General features: G+C 42.7%; 1 protein-coding gene across 1 annotated transcript in view; it reads left to right on the forward strand.

Moving 5' to 3' along the window:
- Positions 1–21,554, forward strand: part of LOC309553050 (uncharacterized protein) — a gene marked incomplete at its 3' end in the record, with an annotated part of 83,667 nt that overhangs the window by 45,526 nt on the left and 16,587 nt on the right. Inside the window, exons 3-4 of the mRNA XM_082253948.1 lie at positions 392–1,093; positions 7,347–7,368. Of these exons, the coding sequence (XP_082110074.1) occupies positions 392–1,093; positions 7,347–7,368 (724 nt within the window). The remainder of the gene's footprint in view (positions 1–391; positions 1,094–7,346; positions 7,369–21,554) is intronic.

Genomic DNA, 21,554 nt, shown 5'->3' on the forward strand with positions numbered 1-21,554 from the left:
GCTTTTCCCGCACTATTTTACTAATTTTTATCATCGTGATTTTTGAGTCATTTTATATTATTTATTGATTGATTTATTTAATGTTGTTTATAGATTCACTCTGTTGACTATTTATTTTTATCACTATTGCATATTGTATATATACACATATTTATTTATCTCCGCACTTCTTTGCACATTACACTTCGCCACCTGGTGGCTATTCTCCATAGCCTTTTTTATATACAATTCATCCGATGATATATGTTTACATAGGAATATCCACCTAATTACACCTTATAATATAAGCAGCGCCATCACCTCCATTCTTATCTATTTATATAGTCTTTTGGCTATAGTTTAAGTGAGGCTGCAGCTTATTAGTACTTATTTATATCCTTTGATTCCTTAGCGCGGATTCTATTATCTTTTTACATACACATACCCTTTCTTGGGCATGGCCAATCCTGCAGCTTCGGATATCTTCGGATATATAAATAATAGGAAAATCAATATTGAAGATATTTTTAATCAGGAGAGAGTAACCAACAGACAGGATATGGACGGGCTTTTTAAACAACTTAAACACGCTTTGGAGAAGCAGCTCAGGGTCTGGTGGGACATTTCTACTTTAGAAATGTACATTAGAGATAAAATTACCCCCAGACGACTAAGGTGGGATATCAATCCCAATGATGGTCTTAATGACATCACCTTAACAGAGGAATGGTATATATTTTTTAACCGGTGCGAGACAGATCTCCTCACACTTATCATTAAAAGGAGACAGACTAAATTAAGGAATATAGAAACACAAATAACAGATCTGAAAACGGCACTTATTCCATTCCTACTACATAAAGAATATAAGGACAAAGAAAAAGAATTACAAACTTATATTGCCAAGTACGATTCGGCTATACAACAGAAAAAGCAAAAAAAGTACAGCAGAGATGTCACCGACTATAAAAACTCCAAAGTGTATAAGTGGCAAGCAGCAGAAGAGGAAATGGAGATTCCCAATACCCCTAATGCCTTCGAGTCTAGAGAAACATCAGTGGACGAAGAAGAATATGAGGAATCCATAACCACGCCAGCTCCAAGAACCCCACAGGTATTTACTTTCAGACCTAACAGGGAAACAGAAGACAACAGACCATCTATACAAGAGAACAGATTCTTACCACCCAGGAATACCCCTAGAATTCAAGAGAGACCACGCACACCACCTAGGGACTATGATAGAGTTAACACACCCAACCAAAGGAATTATAATCTTCCAACGTACAATAGATTTTCTCCGTTAGCCATGATAGAAACACACACTCCTGTCAGAGATTATAGAGACAGACCTAATTACAATACACAGAGGGATTTTTTCCGCGGAGGCCACCAAAGAAGACCACCACCTCCATACAGACAACAAGGATGGTACAGACCACAAGGAAGAATGGGATGGAGAGGACCACAAGATCAGCAGAACAGATGGAACTACAATTACCCTCAAGACAGAAGACCCAACACATACAGAGGAGGAGAATACCAGAATCAATGGAGGGGACCCCCCCCAGGAGGATATATGAGACCCCAACAACAGAGCCAATACTGGGAAGAAGAAGACGTAAGAGGGGGAAGAGAGGTGGGAGGAAGAAAACGAAGGCGAGAATTTTAGGTCAAGGTATTTTTAATCTCACAGATATTGTTTTTAATGATGAAGAACTTCATCTTTTAGACCTTGGCCTCAAATTCGCTCCCACCAAAGATGCCGACCCCTTTGAAATTTTTATTGATCTTCACAAATTTTTAAGAAAATTGAACATTAAAAAGTTCTTTAAATTAAAAGGGTACACATCTTCCACCCCTGACCCCAATTTTGTACACTCAGGTCTCAGGAATCACTCGGTTTTTAATCCACAAGTACCCGGCGGAGAGTGTATTAGCGCTTTTAAAAAAATGGTAGAAGAGGACCTGAGGAAAATTAAGAAACCACACAAAAAATATGATAAGGTAAAATCAGCAATTAAACAATTAGAGGATAGGAAGGGAATTATAATTCGACCCGCAGACAAAGGAGGAGGACTAGTGATTTTAAATAAGACTGACTATGAAGAAGAAATGAATAATCTACTAAGAGTAGAAGGCACCTATGAAAAACTGAGAAATAATCCAACTAAGACATATAGGAAAAAACTCAAAGACTTCATTAATAAAGGTACAAAATTAGGAATACTAAATGATAAAGAAGCACAATATTTACTACCTGAGACAAGCAAGATTCCAGTACTGTATTATTTGCCCAAAATACATAAAGACCCCGTTAAGCCCCCTGGACGACCCATAGTGAGCGGTGTGGACTCACTGTTTTCCAGATTGGGTGAATATCTGGATGGATATTTACAACCAGCAGTAAAAATGGGCAAATCGTACCTGAAAGATAGCTCGGAGCTGATAAAAATACTCAAGGAAGTACAGCTACCAGAAGACTGCATCTTGGCTACAATAGACGCCAACTCCCTTTACACCAGCATAAGACAAACAGATGGACTACAAGCGGTAGATGTTGCTTTACATGAACGCACCCAGTTAAAACAAACACAAATTAAATACATTTTGGACGGTCTAAAACTTACTATGAGCAGCAACTTCTTTTGGCATAAGAATGACTATTATTTACAAACCAAAGGAGTCGCAATGGGAGCCCGCTACGCACCTAGCGTAGCAAATCTATTTATGGATCTCCTAGAAGAAAAGACCATTTATACCCAAAATATTCCGGAATTAAAATTCTACCGACGTTATATCGACGACATCATCATTTTATGGGAGGGAACAAAGGAATCTTTAAACAATTTCTTTTCAAAACTGAATGAGAACACATATGGTATCAAGTTTACAGGAGATTGGAGTTTTAATCAGATAAATTATTTGGATCTTAATATTTTTAAAGAAAATAACATACTTAAAACCAAAACTTATTTTAAACCTACAGACAGGAATGGATATATACCTACTAGTAGTTGCCACCATCCTATATGGAAAGAAGGAATTCCAAGAAGTCAATTCGTGAGGATCCGAAGAAATTGTGACAACCCTGAGGACTATTTATCACAGACAGATATTTTAATAAAGAGATTTGAGGAAAAAGGGTATGACAGACAGAAATTGATTATGTCCAGAAACAAAATACTAAATACGGACAGAGATGAATATTTATATAAGAGTAAGAAGCCAGCAAAACCCAAAGAATTAGCATTTATCACAGGATTCCATCATAATTTCAGACAGACTGAAAAGATCGTGAAAAAATACTGGCCTATATTAAAGTCCGATAAAACTTTGTCGAGATTGTTACCCAAACAACCGAAATTTATATATCGGAAAGCCCCTAATTTACGAAACCAACTTGTCCATAATGCAATTGATCCCCCCAAACCAGTGAAAATGTTCCCTGACTTAAAAGGGTTTATTCGGTGTAATAGGTGCTTACCGTGTAAAACTACGAATAAACAACCTAGGAAGACATTGCATTTTAAATCCAGATGGAGTGGAGAAGAGTTCAAGATTAATAAATTAATTACGTGTCAGACCACCCATGTAACCTACCTAATAGAGTGCCCCTGTCGACTTCAGTATGTCGGCAGGACCACCAGACCTCTGTTCGTACGAATCAGGGAGCATATCAAGAATATAAGAAAGGGGTCTCCAAAGCATAGTCTCCCGAGACATTTTGCAGAGGTACATAATAAGGACCCAAGGGGACTCACCTTTGTGGGTATAGACTCTATTGCTGGACACTGGAGAGGTGATAACAAGAAAATTAAAATCTCTAAAAATGAAACGAGTTGGATTTATCGACTCAATACTCTCCAGCCTAAGGGGTTAAACCTGGACATAGACCTTAACTGCTTCATCTCCAATTTTTAAATTTTAAATCCTCCCTCCTTTCTCTATATATGTTTTATATTTATATTTTTATTTTTTATATATGCCACAACATCTGTCTTTTATTCATCCCATCCTATATATACCAATTTTTATAATACTAACTCCAATTTACCATTTCTATTCATATATTGCATAATACCCAACATGATCTAACGGTATCTGAGCCTATAGGTCACATATCGTTAATATCTATATACATATGGTTTGTGCAATCTACACAATCTCCACTAGATGTCGCCTTTTTTATATGTATACATTTTTATACATACACATTTTTTGAGTATACACAATGTATTTTTGTTCTCATTCATTTAATTTACGTATTTTTGTATTTTTGTTCTCATTCATTTATTTCACGTTTTTTATACTTACATGAAATTTAACAGTTACTATTTATCAATTAAGTAAGTACACATAATATCCACTAAATTTTCTTTCTTTATACACATTCCTATATGTACATTCTTTTATTCATACTCACACTATTTATATATATATACATTATTATCCTCATCCTCGGTTCGTAATAATATACATTCACCATCTGTTATTACCATACATATTTTTAGCCACAAGATGGCGCACTACATAAGATTACCTCCTATTATATTTTTAACACTTATTACTTTTATATTATTTATTTTTTATTTTTTATCTTTATTTTTACATTTTTTTATTTTTAACGCATGTTTAATAAATAATGTATACTATGTTTTTAATATACTGCACTCACTCCCTGTATGTATATATGGTGGTTCATGATTTAATTTTGGCACGGGATATATATATATACAGTCTTTAATCATTTTATTTATTCTATTAATATTTCCATCAATATGAATCAATTCGGTTTTCTGACTGTAAGGCATAGGTTTTGTCTTACATAGGAAAGCATGAGCCGCAGCAGGGCTTACATGCAGCACTCGTTATGCTTCATAACGAGTCCCGTAGCCTTGGTAACCACCGTATATAAAAGGGCCGGCTTGGAAATGATGCGACGCTGCAGAAGACGTCACATGACGAAACGCGTACAGCGCCGTCACGTCATTTCCGGTTCCGGTTTCCAGTTGGAACGCATTGCGTTCCGGGACGCCAATACCACGCTGTTTTCCATATGATTGAATGTGAGTATTCATTTATTGTATACTGCTGAATAAAATATCCCCTACGATATCACACTATCGAGTCTTTCCACTTCCTATGACCCTCCCATCCATATACTTGTGAGTGGCCATACTAGATCCCTCCACGGAGCATCGGACATATTGGAACAAGACCCTAGTACTGGACCCCACGCTAGGATATCTGCGATACCCCGCGGACCCCACACCATTCTCCCCCAGGAAGGGAACCACTACACAGAGTAAGGACCAGCGAGGCATATCTACAATACCCACTCTATACCCCTGTGTGGGGTGGGTATATCTGGTGAGTAGGTTTTTCATCAGTAGCCACTTTGCAGCTCACCAGTCACCCACCTTGGGGGTCACCGTAAGTCACTGCCCACCTATCTCACTGGGTACACTCACCTACTTATGGATGTATTCTAGTATATGAATTGACTGATTATTACGTATTGGCACACTTTGGAAAGAAGTTTCCCGCACTTTATTGCTTTTGCACAATTTTTTGATCACGAACTTTAATTTTTATAATAATTTTTATATTTTTAGTACTATCACCTATTTGTACACTTTGAATAATACTCTCCTGTATATTTGCACATTTATTCTGTTTGGTCAAGCTTTTCCCGCACTATTTTACTAATTTTTATCATCGTGATTTTTGAGTCATTTTATATTATTTATTGATTGATTTATTTAATGTTGTTTATAGATTCACTCTGTTGACTATTTATTTTTATCACTATTGCATATTGTATATATACACATATTTATTTATCTCCGCACTTCTTTGCACATTACACTTCGCCACCTGGTGGCTATTCTCCATAGCCTTTTTTATATACAATTCATCCGATGATATATGTTTACATAGGAATATCCACCTAATTACACCTTATAATATAAGCAGCGCCATCACCTCCATTCTTATCAAATACACTACGTTCTTTGCTGTCAGTTAAACCCATGTGAGCTAATTTTTGCAGTCTATACAGGCCGACACTTACTTCTGTACACTGTGAATGCCTAATGCACCTCTAGCTATCAAATACTACATTCTTTGCTGTCAGTTAAACCCCTGTGGGCTAATTTTTGGGGCCTATACAGGCCCGACACTTACTTCTCTATCCTGTGTGAATGCCTAATGTACCTCTAGCCATCAAATACACTACATACTTTGCTGTCAGTTAAACCCATGTGGGCTAATTTTTGGGGCCTTTTATGGCCAACACTTACTTCTGTATCCTGTGAATGCCTAATGTACCTTCAGTCACAGAATACTACGTACTTAGCTGTCAGGTAAACCCATGTGGGCTAATTTTTGGGGCCAATACTGGCATACACTTACTTCTGTATCCTGTGAATGCCTAATGTACCTTCAGCCACAGAATACTACGTTCTTAGCTGTCAGGTAAATGCATGTGGGCTAATTTTTGGGGCCTGGAATGGCCGACACTTCTTTGTCCTGTGAATGCCTAATTTTTCAGACTGGAATTGAAAATCTATGGGTCTGTAAAGGTTCAGCCAAATTGTAGAATGGATGCAGACCCATTTTACAGATGTGTAAATGGACCCTATATGTATTAGACATGTATTTACCGGCTGCTGTCAGTTCTGGCTGATTTATGAAAAAATATATATATTTTTTGCTGTAAAAAAAAAATAAATTAGGGCAACTTTTTCAATTGCAATACTTCTGTTATGACATTGTCCATGTGCTGGGACTATTTGTGCACAGCTAGTATGTCTTTTGTGGCTGCAAATATGACCTAAAGGTTTTTAAAGTTCGCCTCCCGTTAAAGTCAATGGGGCCTGCCACATACTCGCGGTTTGCAAACTTTTGCGGCTGACCTTCGCGAATCGCCCCGGCCGATGTTTGTCCATCTCTACTCACTACTTTACATTGTAGCAAAGTATAATTTATTTAGTGTTGTCACATGAAAAGATATAATAAAATATATACAAAAATGTGAGGGGTGTACTCACTATTGTGAGATACTGTATATATGTGTATTTACTGTACATTTTGTTTATGGCTCTATGTATGTTTGATTGTTTTACTTTTTCCAACATTGCTAATACAATTCAGTCTTATTTTCTCTGACTTTCTAGAACTACAGGTTTAATATTTGAGGGTGTTATCTTACAAAGTAAAAGGTCTAAATTCTCTCCTGAGGAGATGGTTTGCCCTAAAAGAATTTAAAGCCTCTCATACAAATGTCATATTTGTACAAAGACATTTTTGTGAGGGGAGTGATCTCAATTTTGTTTTGAAACATTTCTCAACCTATTTTGTAGCCTCATACTTCCGGCAAAGCAGGTATTGCTACTTTGATTAAAAATACTTGCCTTTTAACCACCTCAACCTCAACCCACTTCTGTACACTGTGAATTCCTATTGTACCTCTAGCCATCAAATACACTACCTTCTTTGCTGTCAGTTAAACCCATGTGGGCTAATTTTTGGGGCCTATACAGGCCCGACACTGACTTCTCTATCCTGTGTGAATGCCTAATGTACCTCTAGCCATCAAATACACTACATACTTTGCTGTCAGTTAAACCCATGTGGGCTAATTTTTGGGGCCTATACTGGCCGACATTTACTTCTGTATCCTGTGAATGCCAAATGTACCTTCAGCCACAGAATACTACGTTCTTAGCTGTCAGGTAAATGCATGTGGGCTAATTTTTGGGGCCTGGAATGGCCGACACTTCTTTGTCCTGTGAATGCCTAATTTTTCAGACTGGAATTGAAAATCAATGGGTCTGTAAAGGTTCCGCCAAATTGTAGAATGGATGCAGACCCATTTTACAGATGTGTGAATGGACCCTATATGTATTAGACAATGTATTTACCGGCTGCTGTCAGTTCTGGCTGATTTATGAAAAAAAAATTATTTTTTGCTGTAAAATAAAAAATTAGGGCAACTTTTTCAATTGCAATACTTCTGTTATGACATTGTCCATGTGCTGGGACTATTTGTGCACAGCTAGTACGTCTTTTGTGGCTGCAAATATGACCTAAAGGTTTTTAAAGTTCGCTTCCCATTAGTCAATGGGGCCTGCCGCATACTCGCGGTTCGCGAACTTTTGCGGCTGACCTTCGCGAACCGCCCCGGCTGATGTTTGTCCATCTCTACTCACTACTTTACATTGTAGCAAAGTATCATTTCTTCAGTGTTGTCACATGAAAAGATATAATAAAATATATACAAAAATGTGAGGGGTGTACTCACTATTGTGAGATATATGGGTATTTACTGTACATTTTGTTTATGGCTCTATGTATGTTACAAATGTCATACATTGTACAAGAAAGACATTTTTGTGAGGGGAGTGATCTCAATTTTGTTTTGAAACATTTCTCAACCTATTTTGTAGCCTCATATACTTCCGGCAAAGCAGGTATTGCTACTTGGATTAAAAATACTTGCCTTTTAACCACCTCAATACCAGACACTTTCACCCTCTTCCTGATCAGGCCATTTTTAAATTTTCAGCATGTTTTTTCCCCCTGGTAGGTGATGAGCAGCTTGATGGAGTGACCCCATTGGTAGACAATTTTTTGGGTTGCGAAAAGCTTTCGTAATAGTGGAAAGTTGACGTCAGGCTTGTATAGTGGCTGTGGAGAGATCAGTGTAGTGGGAAATCCTTGCAAATTTTGCAGATAACTTAGGGTTTCTTCTTGTGGCTGTCCTAGGTTGCTCTTTGATGTGGTAAAAATGTATGCGTGCAAGGACATCTCATGGAATAGAGTCCAGAAGGTGGCTTAGGGACCCGATGCACCCGTTCAATAATTAGGTGGACATCCAAAGCTGAAGGAAGCAGTTCCATCAGAAGCTGACAAAAGAAATCTTGTAAGGGAGGCTGAGTGACCATCTCAGGAAAATCTGGAAATTTTATGTTATTGCGGCAAAATCAGTCCTCCAGGTCTGCAAGCGAAAATGCGTTGAATCGCAGCATCATGATCAGTGAATCCATCTACGAGATCATTGTGGGCATGACAAATGTCAGTGAACTTGGTTTCAGCATGAAACGTTCTTAGGGACAGCTCTTGTACAGCTGCGTAGACATGATCTATCATGGATGACATGTCAGATAGTAGAGAGCCTCTCAGGGCCAGCAACGTATTACATAAGTCAGACAAAGTGGAAGGCTGGGAAACTCCTCTAATGGGCGCTCTGGAGGGCTACAATACAGGTACCTCATGTGGGGTATGGTGGGAACCCTGTGTGTCTCCCTGTCTAGATTTTTTTAGTTTTAGCTGGGCTTCATGTAGTGGGAGTAGTGGGATTATTGGGGGAAGAGGAGGACTCACCAGAGTGCAGCCGAAGGAGTTCTGTGTCTGTGTCACAGAAACCATCCACTGAGTGCCCCGTACTAGCCCTGACACCAGGGGTGGAGGCGGGAGAGAGGCTGCCACTGCCATGCTGGATGAGTTGGTCTCCGGCCAGAGGGAAGAATTCTATACGCTTCTGCAGGCCAGAGTGTGTATTGCCTCTCTTTGCCATGTCAGCAGAAGGCATGGGAGTCAACAGGATAGAGTTGGCTGGTGCTGCTAGGTCTCCAGTACCTTGTGAGCCACTAATAGAACTTTGCGCCAGAGCTCTCTCACTCTGCATCCATTCAGGTCCACGGCCGGCCACGTACCCTACATCCCTCTTTCGAGACAAAGATACATGAGAGTTTTATGTCCTCCCTTTAGCTACCCAAGTTAACCCCAACTGACTTATCATCCTGAAATGAGGAAATTACTTTAAAAGAATTTATGGCTGTCATTAAACAGCTTCCTCTCCACAAATCCCCTGGAACAGAAGGCTTACCCTATTCCTATTATAAACAATTTGTACCCGTATTAGCCCCTTATTTTTTAGAACTCTTCATTTCTTTACTCAGGGAAAATACTCCACCCCAAATATTTGCATTTGTATATAACTGTTATACCCAAACCTGGAAAAGATACAACCTCTCCAGGGAACTATAGACCAATAGCTCTACTTGATTCAGACTATAACATTAAATCACTCTGTGAAAAGTGATGTGTCCTTCAGTGTGAAGTCCATGTAAACTATATAAACAGCAAAATGTGTCCAAAATAATCCAATTATCTTCCAAGATAGCAGTCCAATATAACCCACTCAAACATTCCAACGTCCACACCTCCATGCATAAAAGTGATTTATTTTACCACAGGCCACCACACTCACCAAATGGATTTGCCTCTCATTTCAATGATTCAAAATGCGTTTCTTTCAATTTTCCTTAAAATGGCTCCTTCGGTTTTCACCTCTTTTAGTCTCTAGCACCACTCTTAGCGCCACTGGGAAAGGTTCCATAGCGCCATACCTTATTAGCTCGTTTATTAACCACTGCCTTACCGCTGGACCTCATATGATGTCCAGGGCTTTAGTTGGGGATATCTGAATGATGCCTGCATCTGTAGGCATCATTAAGATATCATTTTTTTCAGCTGGTGATTCCCTTCACCATAGGAACAATCATATCGGCTGTTCAGCAGCTTGATAGTTCTTATAGGTGGTGGGGGGGGACATCCCCCCTCCCGCCGCCCTCCGGTGCTACTATCGGCTCGCCCATGCAATTGACGAGCCGGAGAAGGAATCGGCCGCCGGCGGAAGTACACCATAGAGACTGCCGAGGACCAGATGGACCCCGGAAGTCTCTATGAATCTCAGAGGCCCGTGCGCGACGTAAGGACGTCACACACGACCCAGCAGTTGTCAATACTGCCGTAAACTCAGGTTGTAATAGGAATAAAAGTGATTAAAAAAATAAAAATAAAGGGAAAGTGTAAAAATAAAAAAGTAAACATAAAATAAACAATTAAAAAAATAAATAAAGTGCCCCTGTTCCTGCATGCTCGCACGCAGAAGCGAACGCATATGTTAATCTCAGCCACATATGTAAACAGCGCTCATTCCATACATGTGAGGTATCACCACAAACGTTAGAGTGAGAGCAACAATTTTAGCCCAAGACCTTCCCTGTAACTCTAAACTGGTAACCCATAAACATTTTGTAAAGCATTGCCTATGGAGATTTTTTAGGTACCGAAGTTTGGCTTCATTCCACTAGTGTGCGCAATTTTACAGCGTGACATGTTAGATATCTATTTACGCGGGGTAACATAATCTCACATTATACAAAAAAAATTGGGCTAACTTTAGTGTTTTTTTTTTTTTAACCAGTTCCATACCGGGCCATAGTAAAATGACACCAGCAGGAACATCTCACCGATCTGGGGGGCCGTCATATGTTGTCCGCCCGCTCTCACCGCTACTGCACGCCCCCGGGGGCGCCCAGCGCGGCGATCAGGGATGAGGCTCGTCCCTTGGACAGAGCCCATTCCCGATCAAGGTAAACAGTCAATGAAATTGGCTTTTTACCATGTGATTGGCTGTGTCCAATCACAGCCGATCACATGAGAGGCTCCAGTGCGAGCCGCTCGTTCTCTCCACAGTGTGCGCCCCCGGGGGCGCACAGCATGGCAATCGGGGACGAGGTTCGTCCCTCGGACAGAGCCCATCCCTGATCTAGGTAAAGAGCCAATGAAATTGGCTTTTTAACACGTGACCGGCTGTGCTCAATCACAGCCGGTCACAAATGTCAACAAATATGTGGTAACTCACTGTTACCAGGTTCTCCTCCTCAGACACTGATCCAGTGTGAGGAGGAGATTTGGAAACAGTGAGTTACGACTATACTGTGAATACTACTTTGCCTTGATTGCCCCACCAAATAAAGAGGACCTGTCACCAGCTGAACTAGTACCTATCTGTGAGCCCATCAGAGTACCTGTCCCCTGCCCATCTGAGTACCTGTCAGCTGCCCATCAGAGTACCCGAGTACCTGTCACCTGTCCATCAGAGTACCCGAGTACCCGTCACCTGCCCATCAGAGTACCCGAGTACCTGTCACCTGCCCATCAGAGTGCCCGCGTACCTGTCACCTGCCATCAGAGTACCCGAGTACCTTCCACCTGCTCATCAGAGTACCTGCTGCCTGCCTATCAAAGTACCCAAGTACCTTCCACCTGCTCATCAGTACCCGAGTACCCGTCACCTGCCTGTCACCTGCCCATCAGAGTACCCGAGTACCTGTCACCCTTCATACAGCCACCATGTCCAGGTCCAAAAAAAGTTTTCACTGCCGAAGAGGCATATCAACTTCTAAAAATGATGGATGAGAGCAGCGGGGAGCTCTCACTGTCCGATTCCAAATCCAGTTCAGAAACCGGTTCAGAATCCGAGCCCTTTGAAGGCTTTACATCGGGGACTGAATCGGAGGAGGAAAAAGTTTGGCCTAAAAGAAGACGCACTGAAAACCAGGCAGACACCAGCAGCGCCATACACTCCAATGGCCAATCGGCAAACGCCAACGGCGCTAGACCCCAGGAGGAAAGGCCCAGTACAAGCACTGGAATTTCACACCAGCCCCAAAGAATTAGAGCCCAAATGCAGCTTCTGGATGCCTTAGCAAACCCATTGTGGCTGCTTTCTAGCTCAGTGTCAGCTACACACAGCCAGGTTTGCAGGTGTAGCACTGTACAGGTAAGTGCTAGGTAAAGTATAGTGGGCTTTGGCTGCTTAACAGCAGGGCCATGATTTCAGCTGTACTGTCATGTCTCCCAGGTTAGGTTACTGAGAGGGGAGTCTCCCCACTGGCTCTGTGAGAGGATTCTCATAGGGCAGTGGAGGAAACCCAATCAGTGGCTCAGGCAAGCTTGTATCTACCCCAGAAAGCAGATTCTGCCGCAGAGAATTCTGGGAGTGGGTATAAGTTAAAGGGGAACGCATGACGCAGCGTCTTTGGCGGGAAGCAGAGTCCCAGGAGGGAAGAGTACGGCTGTCTCTCCTCCTGTCAGACGAAGCGGGTGTCCCAGGTGGCGGTCTGGGAATCCAGAGAGAGTGAAGCTGAGCTGCAGAGGGGATCGGTGTGCCGAGAACCAGTGGAGAGAGAGAGGGGTCCAGTTCCAGGAAAGCCTACAAAGGTCATGAGTACTGTGGACTGCCCCTGGGGGTCTGCCTAGTGTCAGAGGGGACCACTCCAGAGAAGGTTCTAGGGATCCAGGAGCCAGCTGGTGGTTAAAGGGGGTACCTAGTCAGAGGAACCTGAAGTATTAGAGGGGGTACCTAGTCAGAGGACCCTGAAGTGTTAAAGGGGGCACCTGTAGTTTGGGCCCTGAAGAGTCAGTGTGAAGTGTATAGAGTTGAGAGTTGCAGCAGCACAGGAATTTACACGGAGCTACCTCAGCCAATGCAGGGCTGGAGGGAGCCGTTTAGTGACTTTTGAGCTAAAGCAGTGTCAGGAGTCAAGTGTTCTACAGTCCTGCATCTTCTGGATTAAAGATCGAGGATTCCAGCACAGTTTTATTACTTTAATATTGTCAAGTGCCAGTAAGCGCTGGTTAGCTTGCAGCCGGCGTCAGGGCAGCGCCAACAGGCATTTTTCTTCAAAAGTGTCCCAAGTGTATCTAGTTGAGCCAAGGGAGTATCCGACTCATTCCCTTCTCCCATCCCCTAAATACAATTAAACCAACAAACCAAAAGATGCCGGAATGGATCATTGTCTCAGTTCTCACACCTCGGGTCACAACATACATGTGCTGGGAGTGTCCTGGAAAACCTGCTACACATGTCAACACTGAAAATATTTCCTTGAGTTCCTTCAAGGCGTCGTGGACCAAACAAATATTTTTGTCCAACAGTTCATAGAGAACAATCCCACCTCAAATCATGTCCGTCCTTTCGAATGGAGACCCCTAACATTAGAAGAGCTTAAAGTGTTTTTGGGCCTTACCATCAATATTGGGCTTATAAAAAAAAAAAAACAAGTTGCATTCCTATTGGTCCACCAAACCCATCCACCACATGCCAATTTCTTCATTGGTCATGTCCAGGTCCCGCTATGACATTATAATGTGCTTCCTGCATTTCAACAATAACTCGCAGTGCCCTCCCCGAGATCATCCCAATTTTGACCTACTCTATATAATTTGCCCCCTAATGGATTTATTTTCTAAGCGGTTTCCCGAAGTTTATGTCCCTGACCAGAACATCTCTGTGGACGAATCACTGGTCCATTTCACAGGCCGGCTGGGATTTAAGCAGTACATTTCCAGCAAGAGGGCTAGGTATGGCTTAAAACTAAACAAGCTCTGTGACAGTACCACTGGGTATGTGTACGCCTTTCGCGTGTACGAAGGCAGATACTCCCAGCTCCAGCCCCCTGAGTGCCCAACGTACATGGGAATAAGTGGAAAAATTGTATGGGACCTAGCCTTCCCACTGTTGCAAAAGGGGTACCACATTTATATGGACAATTATTATACCAGTTAGCCCCTTTTCCGCCACCTGTACCTGAAGAAAACCTTGGCCTGTGGTACAGCAAGAAAAAACAGGAAGGGCTTCCCGCAGCATCTAGTCACCACAAAATTACAAAATGGGGAATCTGCAAGCCTTACGAATGAGAAAGTGTTGGCTGTGAAGTGGAGGGATAGGAAAGACGTTTACATCATGTCCACAATCCAAAAATGACACCTCAGTGGAACTTCGAAGAAGACGCGATCCTGTTCGAAAGCCTGGTTGTATCCACGGGTACAATAAGTTCATATGGGGGGGGGGGATTTAAATGATCAAATGCTGCAGCCCTATCTCCCGACACGAAAGTCCCTCTTTTGGTATAAAAAAGTCGCAATTTACTTTTTCCATTTGGCCATGTACAACGCATATGTCACCTATCAAAAATCTACAGAAACACCAAGCACCTTCTTCTAGTTTATTGAAATTATTGCCACTGCCCTGATTTACCAGCAAGGATCCCCCCCAGAAAGCATTTGTTCCGATTGTGTCAGCAGACTTCATGAACACCATTTCCCTGACCATATCCCACCATCAGAAACCAGAAGAAGACGCAAAAAAAGGTGTCGGGTGTGTAGCAGGAATTAGGAAAGAACCAGGTTTTTATTGTGCCCAATGTCCCTCCCAACCTGGCCTATGCATCAGAGATTGCTCTAGACCATGGGTGTCCAACCTTTAGGCTTCTCTGGGCCACATTGAGTGTAGAGAAATTTTCTCGAGCCGCATATAAAATATATACTATAGTTAAGATATGTAAGTACTAAAACGCTGCCGTGGCCTTCCCGCGGCACCGCGCCCCGTCCCCCAGCACTAATTTAACACAACTAGAGGATGATCAAATCCAATGGAATCAGTATACAGAGGTTTACTTCTGAGAGATATTAAAGGAACACTCTAACCACCATGACCACACTTCAGTGATTTGAAGTGGTGATGGTGGTGGGTGTCAGAAACACTGCACATGCTGGGATATTTACAGTTATGTGCTTGGGGCTAGTTGCACCCCTAGCACATGTGACTTAGGCAGCCAGAAAAGGTCATGTCCTTATTTGTACATGTATGAACAAGGACATGACATATTATGACAAAACACAACTAGTTATTAAAAAACACATTGCAACAATTTACACACGCTAATGCACATACCTTTTCTACTTATTTTTCAGACTGCAGGCGGTTACTGCTGGCAGGTACTGCTGGTGTGGTTACTGCTGGCAGGTACTGCTGGTCATGCGGGTACTGCTAGAGGAAGTAGCGGCTGCAGTAGAGAGCAGACCTTCTGCTTCCTGTATGGCTCCTGTCACAGGCGGAGGAGGGGTGCATTTCATAATAAATGTGTAAATCCTGCGAGCAATCCCGGGGTCTCAAATATATGGGCAATCTGCTGCAGACACTCCACTTCTCAAAATGGTGTAAGTGATAAAGTAAATAAATAGTGTCGCGCAAATCTATATTAACCACTTGCCGCCCGCCCGCCGTCAATTGACGACGGAGCGGTGCGACCATTATCCTAGGAAGACGTCATATGACGTGATCCCAGGAAACAGGGCAGGCGTGCGATCGTGTGCGCGCCGCCCTGCACTGCCGGTGTCGGGGTGTCCCCGGGACACCCCCCGTCACCGGCAGGGGGGAAACAGCCAATGGGCGTGGCTGTTTCCCACGTGATCGGCTGTGTTCTAATGACACAGCCGATCACAATAGAGGAGCCCGGGAGATGACCGCGCATGCGTGATCGGGAGCGCACAGCGCGGTCATGTCAGTGGCACTGTGTTCCGTAGGAACACAGCTGTCACCGGCAGTAGTAAACAGTCACTGACAGTGACTGTTTACTATGTGATCGGCTGTGAATCCATTCACAGCCGATCACAAAATGTAAACAAAGAGCAGTAACTGACTGTTACTAGCTCTTCTCCCCTCATACAGTTTCCAGTGTGAGGAGAGCAGAGCTAGAGACAGTGAGTTACTGCTCTGTACACCTGTAAAATGTAAAATCACACTAATAAAGGTCCCCACACAGTCCTCAGCCCCCCCCAATGTCACCTGTCACCCAACAGTCACCTCATCAGTGCCCAGAAATTGACACCCATAAGGCTACGTTCACATGTGAGCGTAGCGATCGCAGGCAGAATCACTGCGATTCTGCCCGCGATCCGGAAATCATTGCGAATTGCGGGACGCCTGTGCGTTGCCCGTTTTTTGCAATAGCATCCCAAACGCTGTGCAATGTTGCCGCCATTTCTGCCTGCCGAATGGCGGTAACATCGTGCAAACAACGCAAGAAGCCCAAAAAAGGTACAAGAGCTTCTTTGGGGCGTCATGCGTTGTTTGCGTGAAGTTACCTCGATTCGGCAGGCGGAAATCGCAGCAACATCGCACAGCGTTTGGGGTGCTATTGCAAATCACGGGCAACGCACAGGCGTCCCGCAATTTGCAATGATTTCTGGATCGCGGGCAGAATCGCAGTGATTCTGCCCGCGATCGCTACGCTCACATGTGAACATAGCCTAAAGTTCACCGGTCACCAGAGACTGCCATCAGTACCGCCGTGCACCATCACCCGTCACCTGTCACCCATCAGTGACCATCGCCCGTCACCTGTCACCCCATCAATCACCGTCACCTGTCACCCCATCAATCATCGTCACTTGTCACCCCATCAGTGATCGTCACTTGTCACCCCATCAGTGATCGTCACTTGTCACCCCATCAATCATCGTCACATGTCACCCCGTCACTTGTCACCTCATCAATCATCATCACCTGTCACCTCATCAATCATCATCACCTGTCACCTCATCAATCATCGTCACCTGTCACCTCATCAATCATCGTCACCTGTCACCCCATCAGTCATCGTCACCTGTCACCCCATCAGTCATCGTCACCTGTCACCCCATCAATCATCGTCACCTGTCACCCCATCAGTCATTGTCACCTGTCACCCCATCAGTCATCGTTACCCGTTTGCCATATACATGCAATCACTTACTGACCGCCTAACGACTATATGCGTCGGCCATTAAAAGCTAAATACTGGGGTTATGGCAGCAGATAGCCCCCATAACCCCGGTATTTTTGAAACGGCGGGCGGTCGGCTTTCAGATAAGGGTGGTCCCAGGGGCGGATTCGCCGCGGAATTACCCTTACGGTGCACGGGAAGAGGTGCCCCCCCCCCCTCCCGCCGTGTCCCAGACGTTTTCCCAGCTTACCGGGGAAAACTATCCGGTCCCGGATCCTCAGAGACAGGAAGTCGAGTGAGGGCAAGATGGCCCTCACTCGACTCTATGGTCTTGGAGGACCGGAGCTACGTCAAAAGACGTTGCCTAGCAACCGGTTTAAAGGGCCGCTTTTTTTCTTTTTTCCTCTTTCAACAATTTTTTTTTTTCTTTTTTAGTGTAGTTGTGAGTAGTGATGTCGCGAACCTAAAATTCGCCGTTCGCGAACGGCGAACGCGAACATCGGCAAATGTTCGCGAACCGGCGAACCGGGCGAACCGCCATAGACTTCAATAGGCAGGCGAATTTTAAAACACACAGGGACTCTTTCTGGCCACAATAGTGATGGAAAAGTTGTTTCAAGGGGACTAACACCTGGACTGTGGCATGCCGGAGAGGGATCACGCAAAAAAAAGTTCTTAAAAATTTTTTGATAGAGAGCCAATTATTGGAAAAATTAAAAAAAAATAAAAATAAAAAATTTCTTTGGATTTAGCATCTGGGGGGTCTAAAAAGTGTACCTGTGAAGTTTCAGCTCTGTAGCATGTCCAGAACCCCTAAAAAACAGCATTTGTCTTATATTTTCAGGAATATGGCTTCTCTGCGGCTGGCTTTTTCTCTTGCAGGCATTTATCGGGCATTTTTTTAGGCAGGCATGTCATTTTTTGTATTTAGTGTCTGGGGGGTCTAAAAAGTGTACCTGTGAAGTTTCAGCTCTGTAGCATGTCCAGAACCCCTAAAAAACAGCATTTGTCTTATATTTTCAGGAATATGGCTTCTCTGCGGCTGGCTTTTTCTCTTGCAGGCATTTATCGGGCATTTTTTTAGGCAGGCATGTCATTTTTTGTATTTAGTGTCTGGGGGGTCTAAAAAGTGTACCTGTCAAGTTTCAGCTCTGTAGCATGTCCAGAACCCCTAAAAAACAGCATTTTTCTTATATTTTCAGGAATACGGCTTCTCTGCGGCTGGCTTTTTTTCTTGCAGGCATTTAGCGGGCATTTTTTTAGGCAGGCATGTCATTTTTTGTATTCAGTGTCTGGGGGGTCTAAAAAGTGTACCTGTCAAGTTTCAGCTCTGTAGCATGTCCAGAACCCCTAAAAAACAGCATTTTTCTTATATTTTCAGGAATACGGCTTCTCTGCGGCTGGCTTTTTCTCTTGCAGGCATATATATCAGTGGTGGGTGGGCAGTGGCACAGTACACTCTCTGTGGACCTGACAGCAGTCACTGGCACCCAGGCAACTGCAATTTAAAAAATATATATATATTTTTTTACTTTGCAAGCTGCTGTGCCACTTTATATATCAGTGGTGGGTGGGCAGTGGCACAGTACACTCTCTGTGGACCTGACAGCAGTCACTGGCACCCAGGCAACTGCAATTTAAAAAATATATATATATTTTTTTACTTTGCAAGCTGCTGTGCCACTTTATATATCAGTAGTGGATGGGCAGTGGCACAGTACACTCTCTGTGGACCTGACAGCAGTCACTGGCACCCAGGCAACTGCAATTTAAAAAAATATATATTTTTTTTTACTTTGCAAGCTGCTGTGCCACCTTATATATCAGTGGTGGGTGGGCAGTGGCACAGTACACTCTCTGTGGACCTGACAGCAGTCACTGGCACCCAGGCAACTGCAATTAAAAAATATATATATTTTTTTTTACTTTGCAAGCTGCTGTGCCACCTTATATATCAGTAGTGGATGGGCAGTGGCACAGTACACTCTCTGTGGACCTGACAGCAGTCACTGGCACCCAGGCAACTGCAATTTAAAAAAATATATATTTTTTTTTACTTTGCAAGCTGCTGTGCCACCTTATATATCAGTGGTGGGTGGGCAGTGGCACAGTACACTCTCTGTGGACCTGACAGCAGTCACTGGCACCCAGGCAACTGCAATTTAAAAAATATATATATATTTTTTTACTTTGCAAGCTGCTGTGCCACTTTATATATCAGTAGTGGATGGGCAGTGGCACAGTACACTCTCTGTGGACCTGACAGCAGTCACTGGCACCCAGGCAACTGCAATTTAAAAAAATATATATTTTTTTTTACTTTGCAAGCTGCTGTGCCACCTTATATATCAGTGGTGGGTGGGCAGTGGCACAGTACACTCTCTGTGGACCTGACAGCAGTCACTGGCACCCAGGCAACTGCAATTAAAAAATATATATATTTTTTTTTACTTTGCAAGCTGCTGTGCCACCTTATATATCAGTGGTGGGTGGGCACACAGTGGCACTGCAGTGGGCACAGTACACTCTGTGGACCTGACAGTAACTGGCAGCCCAGGCAACTGCAATAATAAAAAATATATTTTTTTTTCAATTTATTGCAACAAGATGCTGTGCCACCGTATATATATCAGTGGTGGGCAGTGCACTGCAGTGGGTACAGTGCACTCTGTGGACCTGACACAGCACTCACTGCAATTATGACAGAGGAAAAAAAAAATATTTTTTAAAATGCAAGGTACTGTGCCTGTGCCACCCGAAATGAGTGTGGTGTGCACACAGTACAGTCTGTGGTGGGTCTGTGGCCTCTCACACACAGCGGGCAGGCAACTGCAGTGTACAATAGATATATATAGATATATATATAAGGAAAAAACTCTATTACCTTACCAGCCCTTAAAAGGGCTTTTGGGGACACTATATATATATATATATATATATATATGTATATATATAAATAAAAAAAATCCTCAATTACCAGCCCTTAAAAGGGCTTTTGGGGACACTAGATAGATATAGATATATATATATATATATAAGAAGAAACAACTCAATTACCAGCCCTTAAAAGGGCTTTTGGGGACGCTAGGTATATATATATATATATATATATATATATATATATAAAAAAAAAAACACAAATACCAGCCCTTAGAAGGGCTTTTTGGGGTGCTGATATTACAGCAGTAGTGGACCAAGAACACTGCAAGACCAGGAACACTGACTAACTGTCCCTAGCTTAACAGCAGCAGCAGCTCTCTCCCTACTCTCATTACACACACTGCTTCAGAATGATCTAAGATGGATGCTGCCCTTGCTTATTTATAGGAGGTGGGAGGGTGTGGGAGGGAGGTATGCTGATTGGCTGGAAATGTGTCTGCTGACTGTAAAGTTCAGGGTCAAAGTTTGCCTCAATGATGTCTTATGGGGGGGCGGACCGAACATCGCATATGTTCGCCGGCAGCGGCGAACGCGAACATGCTAAGTTCGCCGGGAACTGTTCGCCGGCGAACAGTTCTATACATCTCTAGTTGTGAGGTGTGAGGTCTTTTTGACCCCAGATCTCACAATAAAGAGGACCTGTCATGCCTATTTCTATTACAAGGGATGTTTGCAATAGGAATAAAAATGATCAAAACATTTTTTTTTAAACTGTGTAAAAATAAAAAAATAATAAATAAAATAAATAGGAAAAAAAAAAAAAATTAAAGCGCCCTGTCCCCGTTAGCTCGCGCGCAGAAGCAAAACGGTGTTCAAACCATACATGTGAGGTATCTCCGCGATCGTTAGAGCGAGAGCAATAATTTGAGCCCTAGACCTCCTCTGTAACTCTAAGCTAGTAACCTGCAGAAATTTTTAAAATGTTGCCTATGGGGATTTTTAAGTACCAATGTTTGGCGCCATTCTGTGAGCATGTGCAATTTTGAAGCATGACATGTTGGGTATCTAATTACTCGGCGTAACATTATTTTTCACATTAAGGCAAGAAAGTGGGCTAAATTTACTGTTTTCTTATTTTTTAGTTCAAAAAAGTGAATTTTTTTCAAAAAAATCGCATTTGGAAGACTGCTGCGCAAATATGGTGTGATAAAAAATATTGCAACAATCTCCATTTTATTCTCTAGGGTCTCTGCTAAAAAAAAATATATAATGTTTGGGGGTTCTAAG

Source organism: Pelophylax lessonae, assembly GCF_965119305.1.
Source record: "Pelophylax lessonae genome assembly, chromosome: 4".
NCBI lineage: Eukaryota > Metazoa > Chordata > Amphibia > Anura > Ranidae > Pelophylax > Pelophylax lessonae.